Source organism: Chelmon rostratus, chromosome 23, assembly GCF_017976325.1.
Source record: "Chelmon rostratus isolate fCheRos1 chromosome 23, fCheRos1.pri, whole genome shotgun sequence".
NCBI classification, from domain to species: domain Eukaryota; kingdom Metazoa; phylum Chordata; class Actinopteri; order Chaetodontiformes; family Chaetodontidae; genus Chelmon; species Chelmon rostratus.
This window is the reverse complement of record NC_055680.1, coordinates 18674968-18690441: the sequence shown is the minus strand read 5'-3', so window position 1 is coordinate 18690441 and position 15474 is coordinate 18674968. Positions and strand designations below refer to the sequence as shown.

Below are 15474 nucleotides of genomic sequence, written 5' to 3'. Positions count from 1 at the left end.
CTCCAGAGGGTAAGACAACCTGCCCCCTCCTCGTCTGTCTCTTCTTCTCTCCACTGATATTCACATCTGAACACATCTTAGTTCACATCAACACGTCACTGTTGACAGTGTGAGTTAAAAACGGCTTCTGGAGTAAAACAAAGTGTGTTTTGTGCCAGACTGATAGTCAGTCACTGTGTCGGCAGTTATTACAGCGTTATTACAGAAGATCTAGGAAGTCGTGCAGGTGAGCGCGGCGCAGACAACCGAGGAGAACGTCAGTATTACGGTCACAACTTGATGTAGATCATCGATTATCTTCACGATCCATTCATTTCCAAATCAACAGCTGATCATTTGAAAAAGAAAAATCTGAGAAAATACAAAAACAATCGTCCAGCAAAATGTCCTAAAGCCTGAGGTGCTGTCCTGAAACAACTCGTTTAGTCAAACAGTTTGACGACTGTTCAAAACCCAAAGATGTTCAATTGACATGACGTGAAAGAAAAGCTGCACGCTCACATTTTCAAGGCGGACGAGAAACAATTCACTGATGATCAGAACGGTTGCAGATTCATTTTTTGTCCATCAGATTAATGGATTAACTGTCGAATTGTTTCAGCTCTGTTCAGCACGAGTGTTCAAAACGTGCTGGCTGACTTCAAACTGTGTTATTTCAATATTCAGTCATTGTTTCAGGATTCTGAGCCTCCATCAGAGTTACAAATTTAAATGGAGGTGTGCAAAAACACGCCAGCTGGGTATGAACACTTTTTAATTCAAGGTACAAAAAGGGATCTCAGATACATTTAGATCATAAGAGGTCATTTTTTGTGCTTCTCCATTCAACAAGTCTGAGTAAGAGCTTATTCTCATCATTGATATGAATTATTTGTTGCTGCTAAACTGGAGAAATATTTGGATGAAAGGGTTTTTAAAGGTAATTTGAAGACTTCAATGAGCTTTATTGTTGGACTTTGGGAAACTGAGCTAAAATCTTTTCACAGTTTTCTCACATTTTATAAACCAAACAATGAATTGAGAAATAAAGTTGCAGATTAATGGATGATGAAAAAATAGTAATTTTCAGCCTGGAGAATGAGCTCAGATGTGACGTCAGTGTTCTGCTGTGAAAAAATGTCTTTCACAGCGACTGAATACTGCAACATTTAGACCAATCACAGACATGCAGGGTTTGTGCGGTCATGGAAAAACCTGGAGAAGTCATGGAAGTGTCATGGAAATCCACATTTGTACAGTATGAATCCTGCTCATGGACTTTATTTCCTGTTTGTCAGGAAAAGACTTGAACTTTGAATGTGGCTGTGACTTTCTGTCCAACTGTGTGTCTTCCAGCTCTCTGCCAGCTGATTGGCCTCCTCCAACATGCTCCGCCCCCTGCTCCTCCTGTCTGCTCTCATTGGGCTGCTGCCTGGTAAGCACACACGCCCGAGGCAGCCATGTTGAAACTCCACCCACAAGACGAGTTGAGGGACTTCAGTAGAAGCAACATAATAAATTAGCAAACAGTCTGAGGACAAAGAGCAGAAAGACTTGAAGTCAGTCAGAAACTTTAAGTGCTGATAATCTGCCAAATATGGAGAGATGTTCCTGACACCTCTTTGTTTCTAAGAAGAAGTGGGACCTCATGATGTGATATGAAAAGTTTTGATTGACTGATAAACAAACTCTGTTTTATTCCTTCATGAAGTCAACATCTGAATCCTTCCCTGTTGTCCAACCAGCTCACAGACTCTAGTTCTGACGTCTCATGTGTCTCCATCGTCTTCAGGTGCTGAGCAGCAGTTTGTTGGTTCTGCAACATTAGACATCTCCTCTTGTCCCATCTCATATTATGGAGAGCAGTTCACAACGCTGTATGTAAGTAGGAAGGAGCCTGATGCTTGAGAATATCTGTCTTTGTCCATCTAGTGTCTCATTAATGTCCAGTGCAGTGACACTGAATGTCTGAACATCAACTGATGTAACATCCAGAAGAGTGAGAGCTCTGACTGAAACCTCCACAACTCACTGAGTGAAGTGAAGTTGGCCAGAGCTCTTTGTAGAAAAGTTCTTTTGTGAATTCACTCGTTGTGTCTCTTTAACAGGTGAACGCCTCGGATGATGGATTCAAAGCCTGTTTCAACATGAGTATGGACTGTATTGTTGGGCCTGCACTCGATAATGAGACATTTTCCTACAATGCAGTGGTTGACAATGAAACACATTACCATCAGAATTTGAATATTTCCAGCCCACTGCTATGCTCAGTGGAGTTGAGTGGGAATATCAGTTCACTTCCTGTGAGTGTTGTTCACTGTCATGACTCAATAAATAGAAATTTAACTGTTTAAACACTCAAAAGAACAAATTATCAAGAACTTTTCTGAAATCTCTTGGAGTAAATTTCCTAATACTGACAGTAACTCCTCTGTTGGCTCTTTACAGTTTTCTCTGACAATAAGCAGCTTTGGCTCACAAGCAGCTGTGAAATTAGAAACAGAAGACCCGGGTCCACATGTGAGTATGAAGTGTCAAATGAAAGGAAAAACCAACATAAAGTGTCTTTGTGAGCTGTTGCCATTGATTTTACAAGTCTCTGGAACTCTACAGGAGGGATGAACACCATTCTTCCAAAAGATATTCCCTCATTTGGTGTTTTGATCGTTGACTGTGAAGGCCACGGCACATGATTCACATCATTTTCATGCTCATCAGAACATTCAGTGAGTCCTCGTACCCGATGGATGGAGGCACTGTCATCCTGGAAGAGACCACTCCCATCAGGATAGAAATGTTTTATCATTCTCAGTTGTCTGAGGAGGAGATGATCTTCTGTTTTTCCTGACAGATAAAAAACACTAACGCACGAGCGTCACGCTCATTAAATGTTCCCAGCCTGTTGAAACAGCGGTCAGTTGAGCTCCTGCCATCAGCCCCCCGACAATGAACCCTCTTTCAAAGTCACTTAGATCCTTTTGCCGTCTTGATTCAAAATCAGAGTCAACGAGACTGAACATGATTGGATGTTCATTGTTTGATTGCACCATGCAGTGAACCTGTGCAGAAGCATCTGCATTCATTATGTTTCTCCACTCGTTAATTCAGGTTTTCTTTTTAATTTGTCACCTGTGTGTGTGTGTGTGTGTGTGAGTGTGTGTGTGAGTGTGTGTGAAGTGAATTCCATGTTCAAGCTGATGTGTGTAGGATTTGAACATTTCTGACTCCTAGTGGCGATATCAAGAAAGACACTTGGAGAAACCAATGCACACTGCTCCCCCATCACCCACAGCGTCATGCAACCATGTGATCCCAACACCCCCAGTATGAGTCCAGTCCAGGACCTTTGTTGCATAGCGACCCTCCCTCTTTTCTACTGTTGGCTATCTAAATAAAGACAAACATCAAACGACAAATACTTGAAGAAATCTGGACACAGTTACTTTTTACCATCAGTTGAACAAAAATAAGGCAACACGTCATGTTTAGTTGAACAAGCGGACAAGACAGAGTCATTTTTCTACTGAGTTTAGTTTCTTTTAATCATGTCTGAAATCATGATCTCTGCTCTGTGATCCTAACATTGGTTGTGTTTGTTGCTGTCTAGGAGATTGAATTTGTGGCCAACGGTGATTCTGTAGATTCAGTGAGTTTGACAAACACAACCCCGATCTACAGAGACATCAGCGCATGCAGACAGTCAGGTTGGGAAATCCACTGGATCCATAAATCTACATAAATCTACCCTTCAAAACTGAACTGTAGTATTAAGATGTTGCTGTCTCTTGTTATTGGACAGTTTGTAAACTATAAAGTGAACTTTGACATTTGAACCTGATTCTTCACTTCACAGGTGTTTTGTATTTCTATGATGATGAGATCAGTTCTGACCCAGACACCTGCTCCACTGAATACTGTGATAGTGTGGCAACCATTCAGACTGATGGATGCCCCCCCCTGCAACGTTGTCATGGCAACAACACGTAAGTATGTGTGCTTCATGTTGACGAGAAGGAGCTGTGATGATACAGGAACTTGATGAGGAATCTTTATTCAGGGACGCGTCACTGAGAGCAACAGATTTGACTGCAGGAAGCTTTTAATGTGAAGCAGCAGCAGCAGGAAATGTTGGGTTTGCATCAGCAGGAACTCAACGCAGCTCAAATGCAGCTCTGATAGGAGCAAAGAGATGAGAGAACAGTGAGGCTGATATCTGTAACTGCTGTTGGCTGACATGTGAGCCAGACCTGAAAACATGACAATCAAATATTCAGGAGATAAATGCCTCAATTATGACATGAACATGAACAGAAGACTTCACTCCTGTAGTTTGTTTGTTTGAGGGCCCCCTGGTGGCCGCGGCCCTCAGCAGCAGCTGCTGATGGTGTTTGTTGTTTCTGTCCCTCTCCGCCTCCATCAGCTGCAAATTTTACCCCATCTGCACTGTGACCGGCCCCGCTGTCATTGACTTTAACGACCAACTGAAGACTGTGGAGGATCGGTGTGGGTACACCCTGCTGACAGGTTCGCCAATCGAAAACCTCACCGTGGTGGCAAACTTCCGGGAACGTCGTCGTAGAGATGTGAGCTTTTTGGACAGCGTGACACTGCGGCTGCAGGGGCAGGATGATGTTCACCTGGAACAAGGCGGGATAGTTAAGGTAAGCTACCTACAGCCACAGTCTGGTGTCGGTGTGGACTGTGATCCCAAATCCTCGTCACATCCTCTGCTGAGTCAGCTCTCATCTTTCTTCTCAGTGACATTAGAAGCAGTTGTTTGAATTCTGGTGAACTCAGTGGTTGTTGCAGTGAAAACAGTCTGTTTGTGTGTGTTTGTGATGTTTGAAGCTGTGTTTCCTCCACTTTGTCTCTCTGCTGTGATGCAGGAGGGGAACACAACACTGACCATCAACGGCTTGGCTATTCTGGGAAACAGTGTGTTGATCTTTGTGAACCCGACTGGAGTCACAGTCTACGTGTGGCATTCCGAGTCCATTACTTTGGTCTTCTTTGATGGGAACACTGCACTGATCTTCTACACAGGTACAGAAACTGAAATCCTGCCACTCACCACACAGGATAAGACTAGTAATTGTGGTGCTCAGCCCTCATCTGGGGCATCAGGACTAAACTCAGCTGTCCTTTAGTGAGCTGCTGTTCACCCAGTATGAACGTTGATACTGATCTGACCCACATCCTGTTCTGAACCTGTCCAGGACCTGCTGAACTAGATCCAGAACTGGGGGGATTGTGTGCCAACTCCAGCACGTCTGTGAGTGATGAGAGACTTCCTGAGGACATTGGCAGCAGGTGAGACCTCAATCACAACCCACTGAATGCTGTTGATCACAGGGTTCAATGTACTTTGTAGTCTCATATTGAAATTCAGTTCCTGAACACATCTTAACTTGTCTGGACTCTTAATATTTTGGTTGACTCTGTACGTTGTGATTTCTTGGTTGTCTCACAACAATGAGCATTTCCAGGACTTGACTTTGAAATGATCTGGACGCCTCTTGAAAAAGAAGAAAGGTTCTTCTGCCTTTTGACTTGTGGACTGAAACAAAGACACAAAGCTAATGTGTATCTATAACACTCAGAAAGTGTGTTTGTGTTTATCTGAATAAGTCAGAGCAGGGGAACAGTCCTCACCTTGTGTTGTGTGTCGCCCTCTAGCTGTGAGGTGCAGTACAATGACACTGCTGACAGTTCCATCAACTGCACCATGATGACTGAACGGTGAGCAGAAGAAACATCTCTCTGTATTCTACTTCCATCTGTGTGCTGAATGACATGTTCCATCACATGTTGAATGTCATGTGATGTGAGGAGGGATGGGAGATAAACACACCTGAACTCATTTGGGGAACAGAGTTAATCACATTTTGTGTGAACAGAAATCTGTGTGACATGAAGCTTCAACAGCTGTCCCGTGTTTAGGTTTATTCCCAGTTATAGAACGTAACACAGCGCTGACTGGACTTCATCCTTCTGTCTCCCTTTCTGTCTCTTCACATCTGTGGAACAGCTGTAACCTCCTGTTGGAGGAGCCCTTCACCGCCTGTCACAACCACACCGACCCAGAGTCCTACGTAAACGCCTGCATCGACACTTTGTGCAAATACCCTGCGGTGGACGGTCTGAACTGTCAGTTCCAGGAGGCCTACGCCAGAGACTGCAGCCTGCTCAGCATCAACATACTGGACAGCTGGAGGTCAACGGCCGGCTGCTGTAAGACTTCTCTCACTTCAGTTCAATTGAGTGAAGCTTTATCAACGAGTCGCTTTGAATGACAGAATTCACATTTAAACAAATGGGAACTTGTTCTACTTTCATTCAAACTGAAACTCTGAAAGACAACAAATGTCTGACAGGAAAAAGTCTTTCTCTGTAATTTTTTGAGTGAAACTTTCAGTTTTCACAGCAGTTTGTGGAGAATTGATTAAATTGGCGTTGCAATCATTGTATGTTTGTGACAGAATCAATCAGTCATCTGCATTAAAAACAGCCAGTGTCTGTACTGAACACTGTTTCTTTAGTGCCATTTTATTATTTCACTTTGTACCATTATAGTTTACATGTGTGTCTCTCTGTGTCTCTCTCAGCCCCCCCTCAGTCCTTCTGTCAGGGAAGGATCTGCAGCGATCATGAGTTCTGTGCTGAGACCATCAGTGGTGGAATCGGCTGCTTCTGTCGGGCCATTTTTGCCTTCCCGTACAGACCGAATGACGCTTTGGGTACGTCAGCTGTGACACAACAACACGACTGACTTGTGCAGAGTCCTGATCCTCAGAGGCTGCAGGGTTTTCTCACAGGGAGAGTTGTTTCACACAGATTGTGGAGCTGCTGATAACTGACCTTCAGCACTCAGTTTGACTGAATGTTTGTCATCAGGAGCACAGACGAACCAAACGACCATAAAAACTGGTCGTTTGGTTCCCTCCTTTATTTCTGCCTGTGGAGCAGCTCTGAATGAAAGAAAAGACAAATGTCAGCAAAGCAGGACTGAATGGTTTGACTTGTTGTGTCCCACATGGTGTAAATGTCTGTACAGTCTGTCCTCTCTCTCATGGTCATGTTCCTGTTTCCCTCGTCTGTCCTGCTGGACGTTCAGGTCACCCGACGGTCTGCGAGGAGAACTCAGCCTCAGTTACTCTGGTCGGGTGTCTCCTGGAGGAGAAAGGCATCGACTATACGATGTTACACCTCAATGACCCCACCTGCACGGGTCAGATAGATGAGCTGGACCACATGGTGACCTTCAGCTACAACGGCAGCAACACCTGTGGGACGGAGGTCATGGTGGGTTCTCCACCACGTCTTTACTCTCAACAAGCAGCCAAATCTCTTCCAGCACTCTGCTGAGCTTCTCCTGCTCTCCTCTGGTTTGGGATCTTTCTGTGGTTTGGTTTCAGCTGTGACCTCCTTGGTTTCTAGAGATGTTGGTCATCTATGAAGCTGATTCTCACCAGTCAACACCTAACAAATGTCACACTGCACAGCTGAATGTAAAGAGTTGTGATGAATTTGAATCTCTGTGACCCTGCAGGCCAACAACAGCCAACTGATCTACATGAACAGCATCGTAGGCAACAACAGCGTCTCTGACAACATCACTCGCCAGGACCAAGTCTACATCGACTTCTCCTGCGTCTTCACTCAGCCAGATGTCAACACTGTGACCTTCAGAATCAAAGACAGGTGAGTGGAGGCTGTTAACTTTGTGTTGTGAAGCTTGTTGTGAAGAGGTTTGTGAGTATAAGACAGCTGAGCTGTGTGTGTGTGTGTGTGTCTGCAGCTCTGTGATTGAGAAGATCACATCTGGAACTTGGAATTACACTCTGACCATGAAGGCCTACACCGACGCCGGACGCACACAAGCTGTGGACTCCAACACTGAAGTCCAGCTGAACCAGCTGATCTGGGTGCAGCTGGAGACTGACGGGCTGGATGACGGTTTGGTCGCCCTGGTGACCGACTCCTGCTGGGCAACCGACCAGGCTGAGAGTCTGAGATACAACCTGATTGTAGACGGGTGAGACTCACAGAGGCGGTCGCTGCTCGCTGCTGTTCCAAATGAATCAGAAGCAGGGACTCGTTCATAAATGTGCTTTTTGATTCCTGAAAACAAAGTGTGCTCTGATGTGATGTGTGTTTTCCTGTTTGTCAACAGCTGTGCGAACCCCGATGATCAGACGGTGAATGTGGTGGGAAACGGAGCGGGAACGTCCAACTACTTCTTCTTCAACATGTTCCAGTTCTCTAGGAGCTCTTCTGAGGTCTCTGTGCACTGCAAAGTCAACCTGTGTGGCAACCTGAACCAGACCTGCACCCCGGTACGCCTCCCAAACACACCACACACACACTCATGAAACCAGCAGCTCGTCACTGAAAACAGTTAGAACAGGGCGTCTGCCGGCCTCGTGGTTAACACACGTACTGTAATCCGTGATCACAGTGTTCCCGGGTCGATTCCAGCTCAGGACTTTGGTTCCGCGTCGTTCCCCTTCTCTCTTTCCACATTTCCTGTCACCTCTAGATCATCCTCTTTAGAAGAAATGCATAAAATGCCCCAAACAATCTTGATTAAAAGCCGTAAAAACAGCAGTTTGCAGATGTGTCAGACTGCTGCTGAGCATCCATCACCTCCACCAAAGACCGTCTGTCTCCTGTTGGTTTGTTCACTCTTCTAGTCCTGACCCGCTTCACATGACCTGCGTCACTCTGGAACACTCTGTGCAGCTGTAACCAAATTTAGATCATCCAGAAACAGCTGATGGCGTTTCACCTCCAGGTGACGCTGCAGCAACATGATGAATTTAGTCCAAACAAGATTGAGGTTTTCTCCAGAAATCACAGCCGCCATCAGCCAATCAGAATGTCTGTTGGTCACCGTGTATATTCAGATTTGCATTAATGGTGAAGGAGTACTTTCTGCTCATTGTCCCAGTGTCAAACATGTAGATGTTCACACTGAAGGACACGAAAGGTGAGATGTTTGCTCTCAGCAGCATCAGTCCACAATGAATGGATCAGTGTGGGTCTTGTTCAGTCTGGACTTCATCTCTCTCTGTCTTTAACTTCCAGAACTGTAACGGAGCTTCTCGGAGACGCAGATCTGCCAAGCTGAAGTATGAAGACGAGGCCCCGGCCTTCATCTCCATGACCTGGACTCATTAGGTAAGACACAACTCTGCTGCTGACTGGTGACATCAGAGCAGCTGACCAGTGAGGTGAGAGCAGAGTCCTGCTGACCAGTGAAGGTGTGGTGGACCAAAACACATCAAGTCCAGCTACAAGATCTCCTCTTTGTGTTGATGCAGAGGTGATGTGAGGTGAACTCTCACATTTGAATGTGTTTGAACAAGCAGGATAAAAGCTGCTTTAGTCGTGTTGACCTCTGAAATTAAGTCAGACAGGACCACCATCATCATCATCATCATCAGTGGCTACCGCTGCGGTTTGAGAGTACAGTAATTAGCAAGAAGAGCCTCATTGTGGCTTCAGTCAGAGACAGAACTAGATGCTGCATCTCTATCTACTAAACCAACAATCAGACGAGCAAACAGAGTTCAACTGTTTCCTCTTTACCAAGAGTCTGTGGCAGGTCAGCAGTGGGCAGGTGGCGCTCTCTAGTGGTGGACAACGTTGTGAACATGTACATCTGTTATTCAGTGATGCTCATGCTCTCAGATCAGTTGGAGAAGTATTACAGACACAGTAAGACGGACGAACCATGACAAGAGTGGTATTTAAAGATCTGGTGTTGGAGTAAGATGTGAGTCTGACAGGGAGGACGGGGGGGGGGGGGGTCAAACATGGAGACTTCAGTCATGATGCAGGTTTGGAGAAAAGACATCAGTCACAGTTTGGTCTGCTTGTCTTCTCAGGTGGTTTCCACGGTGACTCGGACTGACCGTCAGGCTGTCCACCTTCACAATGATTCCTGACTGTTGCTTGGTCCTGATCCAGATCCCGAGTGTGTCAGTCCTTGGCCTTTGGAATAACATCTCCTGAAAGGACTAGCTCAGTCCTCACAGCAGATTTTCTGCAACTGGAACACATTCTTTTGATTTCACCTTTTTCCACTGAAATATGAAACAGTATAAAAACTATATGGTGAAGGGACGTGTGTGAAGAAGCTTGGCTTTAATTCTAATCATGTTATTCGTTCTATGGTATATCTACTCTCCCACTAATAACAATAATCACATGTTATTAAGGATTACTAATGATGATTAATGATTGCTGTCTGCATAGCGCAGTGGGTGAGAGGAATAAAATGAGGGTTTTGAAGCAGTTCACTGAGCTGTGGAGAACAGGTTCCATCTTGGAGACACTTGTTAGAAAAGAGGCAGCCACGAGGACGCCATAGCAGAACTTTAAAATCCTTCATATTGACTTGTTTGTTCTTTTTTGGAGACAGCCGTTTCTGTCAGCTTGTGCCTGTAACATGACTTCAGTTTTGCCACAATAAGGTCTAGAAGTCCACTGTGAGGAAAACAGTGAATTCAGTGCAAACGCAGCATCAACACGTTGATTTACAGATTCCAGGTCAGTCGGAGCTGATCTGTGTAGCCTCACTGTACCGATAATCTAAAGACAAGACCGGATCCTGCTGTCAGGCTCAAAGACAAAAACACATCGACTAAATAAAACTCTGACAGACGGACTCTTTGAAATAAATATCAACTGAGTCCAAAACTGCTGCTTCCATGACGCTGAGATATGACTTGTGCTGTTGATCTTTATTATGTTACTGTTGTTCCAACCAAAAAAATAAATAAAAAGGTTTGTGGGAAAATCAAAACTATGACTTTGATTCGTTTCATTTCTTCATTTTATCTGAAAGTTTAAGCTCCTTCTCGATGACATCATCACAGCTTCTCATATTTACTTGTAGTGACTTTTTATGAGTCGTTGTTGTTTTGGTTCATGTTGCAGATGTAGCAGAACCTACACCAACATCAATATTAATTAAAACTGGCACGTGCATGTCCTGAACAAAATTAATGGAATTGCTGCCGACTGCTCAAACCTTTGCAACAACCGTAAAATAAAATAAAAAAAACAAAAACAAACAAACAAAAAAAAAAACTGCCAGTGGTGAATGACTGGCCACATGGTGGCACTATTGGTACGATGCTTCATTGTATTGAGAACATGCTCAGGGGGGACCTGGGTACAAAGTATGGTTTCTATATCATGTAAAGCATTTGAGAAAATGATGCTTTTATGTGCACTGTGGGAGTAAAATCATTAGTTATCATTGAACTGAGGTTTGTATCTCCTCTTCTTATTCTTTGTCTCACCGGGACCTGGAAACAAAGCCCCCACTGACTGAAGCAAGGATTAGGATGCAGGAAAGTCTTCTTCTCATGAATCTTCCATGAAGCTCATATTTGCGCAGGTGTTGCCTCAGCTAGACCTCAACTATTTCTCTGAATTGCTATTTCTTAATGAAGTTTCAAAATGAGGAAACAGCTTTATGAAAACGCTTTGCTATCCTCTAATTTCCTTTTCCTGCTTTGTGTGCATCAATCATTTGAATTTTCATGGTAGACACTGCTGTTTAGAGGAGTCCATGGCTGCTGATGGTTGGACAAGGTTTGAGGGATCACAGTATTTCTAAAGCTTTGAAATTCACATCGCCTGCTTATTTTTTACAGATTATACTTAATGTTTTTTTCAAGTTTCGTTTTTAATGAAGGGCTTCTGCTTATAACAGTTATTTCTGAGAGGCACGTTTCAACCTTTTCCTTCGCCTGAGTGAAGGATCTCAAGGCTCAAGAGGAGGGAAAACCCCGGATGGAGTGGAACGTTCCGTGACGTGTTTCTGAACGGACTGTTTTTACGGATGGACCCGTGTACCTTGAACTTGTCAGGGTTGATCCGTCCGTCCCTTCTCTTGTCTACTGTCTCGAAGTTTGTCAACGATGTCTAATTTGCCGTATGTCCTCCGTCACGCGCCGTCAGCTCTCAGGCGGTTGTCGCGCGGCAGAAGCTCACAAAAGTGCATCAGGTCGTGTTTTAACTTCAGGTGTTTCCATCGTGGCTCGTCGGTTCAGTTGTCACCGAGTGTTAGACATGAAAACAAACCCAGCTCCAGAGGTTATACCAGGTCCACCCAGACGACACCGGTCCGGATTGGCTGTGCCTCTGGCTTCTGGGGGGACACGGCCACCTCAGGTACGGCACAAACACCTATTCAAGCTAACCGAGTAGCATTAGCTTAATCGTGCTAAAGGCACACATTTCAACAGGTGTTTCACCCTCTTCAAGTGAACACAGCAGCTGCTCAGAGCGTTTCTGACTCTGGAAATGGCTCCGTGCCTGTGTTGAAAACAACAACAGCATGTGGTTGCTTTGATAACAGATACTCCACCACACCTAAGTTTCTCTGCCAGTCCGGTGGGGGGAATCGAACCGTTTTGAGCGAAGTTATCCCCTGAAGTCCGAGCTGAGAGCACGCAAAACATCCGAGCTCCGAGCCCAGTATGACAGGTCTGCACGACCCATCGCGCACACATTTACAGCCCGGCAACGTGCAAATGAGTGTTCTTTTTAATTCAAGATCTTTTTTTATTGACGTTTTGTCAATATAATAAATGTGCAGCACTACATAGGTGTTACAAAGACAGAAAATGAATCAAGGTGTACATCAATCACGGCATGCACAAATAACATATATAAGAAAAAAAAAAAAAAATAAAATAACAATAAATAAATCCCTCCCCTGTCACTGCCAGTTCACCAGTCGCTGTATCAGATCACTGTATTACCACATGTAATCAGAGAGTAAAAAGTGTAAAAAGTTGAGCTGTATTCAAGGGCCAAGTCATTACAGGTTCTGGAATGCTTCTAGAAAGGGACCCCATGTCTTCTGGAACTTCTTATTAGATTGTTGAAGTGAGTATCTAACTTTCTCCAATTTAAGGCAGGACATGATGTCCTCCAACCATTGTTCATGAGTGGGAGGGGAGGTATCCTTCCACCTGAGCAGAATTGCTCGTCGAGCCAAAAGGGAGGCGAAGGATAAAGTGCGCTGCTTAGTCATAGTTAGTTTTTTCACCCCTCCCCCTCCCATGACCCCAAACAAAGCAGTCAGTGGATTTGGCAAATGAGTGTTCTAAAGGTAGCCTGTAGCGTGTAGGCCTTCAGTCCTTTAGGCTGGGACCTCCTTAATTTAAAAGAAAACAGGGTGATTAGACTCTTTTTGCACTTAATTTATTCTGAGGTTTCTGTTTCCTTTAATCTGAAATAAAAGCCTTCTATTTCTTGACCATGTTGGTGTACTTTATTAAAACTGACAATACAATGTTGAAACCACAAACACAATAATACGAGTTGGTCTTCGGTTCAGACCTTTTTATGTGGAGGAACTTTTAGTATTGGACCTCAGTGAATTTTAATTGACTACCCCAGGAGTTCTCTAAATCCTGTGTCACCTCTTAAGTTCATGGTAATGAGTTTGACATAGTTGGACCAGGATTGAGGCAAGTCAGACTTTTGAAAATACAATAAAAATAAAATGCAGTTAAATTATTTAAGATAAAAACAAAATGGATAATCAGAAAACAGATAAGACATAGAAGGAGGGGAAATAAATAAAAGCACCCCGAAATCAAAGTGTCACATATGTCAATGGAAGGGACCCAGAGTGTGCTGTTACACCTCCTGCTGGTCTGCACGCTGTCGTGCTCACGGACGACTGGATCACTCCATCGTGTGTGTCGGTGTGTTTTCAGTGCCCCAGCTGATCTACAGCGGGAAGCTCGACTTCCTGGTGTTTGACTACCTCAGTGAGATCACCATGTCCCTGCTCACCGCCGCCAAGGCCAAAATGCCCGTGAGTCCCACCTCTTTACGCCTTTGCGCGCTGCTTTGCTGCAGTAACTGCAGTTTTAGGTGTTGTGTGGGTACTGTGATGGTTTTTTGGGGTAACGTAATCCGCTCCAGGACCTCTGTGATTACTCATCGTGGGTGATGACTGTCCCTGTCCTCCTGTAGACTCTGGGTTACGCTCCAGACTTCGTCCAGATCGCTCTCGCTCCGTTTATTAACGACATCCACAGGAAAGGTGAGTGAATCCGTCTTAGCAAACACTTTCTGACTCAGCACCTTGTTGTTGCACTTGAAGCGTGTGAAAGTGTCTTTGAATGTTTGCTGTGGACCAACCTGCTGCTGGTTGGCTCAGTCACAGTGATGTCATAAAGGTGACGCCACCTGTCCTCCTCGCAGGTATTCGTGTTGTCAGTAATGCAGGAGGTGTGAACCCTCTGGCCTGTGCTGAGGCCATCCAGGAAGTCATCAAAAAGGCAGGCCTGGACCTCAAGGTTGCTGTGGTGACCGGTGATGACCTCATGCCTCATGTAAGGCCTCCATAGCAACAGCATTACATCATCATCACCATCTTTTAGTAGACATGACGAGGATTATTCATTTAATTATCTTTTGCTTTCCTCTCCCCTCTCTCCTCTCCTCTCCTCTCCTCTCCTCTCCTCTCCTCTTTTTTCCCCTCTCTCCTCTCCTCTCCTTTCCTCTCCTCTCCTCTCCTCTCCTCTCCTCTCCTCTCCTCTTTTCTCGCCTCACTCCTCTCCTCTCCTCTTCTCTCCTCTCCTCTCCTCTCCTCTCCTCTCCTCTCAGAGGACCAGCCTGTCTGAAGTAAAGATGGTGGATGACGGCAGCAGACAGCAGTTACCCAGAACGCTGCACAGTTTGAACGCTTACCTCGGGTACTTCAGGTTCCATAGTTTAATCAGATGTAACGGAGTGCTCTGAGTTTTGAAGGTGCTTCCGTGTTGGTGTTCAGCTCACGTCGTAGCGTTGTAAGGGTTGTAACTTCTTTTGTCCCCTGTCTGTGTTCAGGGCTCTTCCCATCCGCCGCTGTCTGGATCTCGGGGCTGACGTCGTGGTAACTGGACGCTGTGTGGACAGCGCCGTGGCTCTGGGGCCGCTCATGCACAGCGTACGTTTGATAGAAAAACTCTTTTTATTCCAGGATGTCTTTAACAGCAGCGAGTTTCGTTCCTCAGAGGAGACGCAGTAATGTTGGTTCTGAAGTGTCTCTGTGTCTCACACGTCCCTGGTTTATGACCGTACGCCTCGATTTCTCGCCATGTCAGCCACAATGTTCTCTACCAATGGAGAAAGTTCAGCTGGATCAGGTGTTTACATGACGTAGCATCCTGGTTTCTATCGGTGTCTTCCAGGTAGCAGGTCCACATTCCCCAGGTCTCATCCAGGTTTCTGAATCTAGGATGAGATGTTTAAAAAAAAAGCCGATCATAGCCAGGATTATAGCGCCCACTGAGACGTGACATGGGATATGGGATGTATGGGATACTAGGGAATGGGTTTGCAATGCATTGTGGGAGTTGAAGTGATGCTGAACTGAGCAGCGACACATTAAAAGATAAGGTTCAGGCAGGTTTGTACCCTCGCTGGGGGTCAGCAGTGTCAGGACTGTGTTAGTGTCTGTGTGTTCATCTCTGG

The 15474-nt window shown here is 45.1% G+C and overlaps 2 protein-coding genes across 4 annotated transcripts in view; both read left to right on the top strand.

Annotated features, from left to right (window-relative positions):
- Window positions 1-1334: 1334 nt before the first annotated feature.
- Window positions 1335-9159, top strand: LOC121626997 (alpha-tectorin-like). The gene is made up of 16 exons (XM_041965756.1): window positions 1335-1414; window positions 1772-1860; window positions 2088-2144; window positions 3587-3683; window positions 3833-3962; window positions 4400-4640; window positions 4866-5022; window positions 5196-5289; window positions 5656-5718; window positions 6008-6210; window positions 6585-6716; window positions 7094-7281; window positions 7529-7680; window positions 7778-8014; window positions 8153-8315; window positions 9067-9159. The coding sequence occupies exons 1-16, from the start codon at window positions 1366-1368 to the stop codon at window positions 9157-9159; spliced, it is 2145 nt and encodes a 714-aa protein (XP_041821690.1). The 5' UTR covers window positions 1335-1365.
- Window positions 9160-11849: 2690 nt separating this feature from the next.
- The window catches only part of lratb.1 (lecithin retinol acyltransferase b, tandem duplicate 1), a 23575-nt gene continuing 19950 nt past the window's right edge, over window positions 11850-15474 (top strand). For all 3 annotated transcript variants that reach the window (XR_006007945.1, XM_041964786.1, XM_041964785.1), the window contains exons 1-6: window positions 11850-12168; window positions 13728-13828; window positions 13990-14059; window positions 14221-14351; window positions 14626-14714; window positions 14848-14947. Coding sequence is in view for 2 of the 3 variants with exons in the window: in XM_041964786.1 (XP_041820720.1) it covers window positions 11916-12168; window positions 13728-13828; window positions 13990-14059; window positions 14221-14351; window positions 14626-14714; window positions 14848-14947 (744 nt within the window). In the remaining variant the exon portion in view is untranslated. The remainder of the gene's footprint in view (window positions 12169-13727; window positions 13829-13989; window positions 14060-14220; window positions 14352-14625; window positions 14715-14847; window positions 14948-15474) is intronic.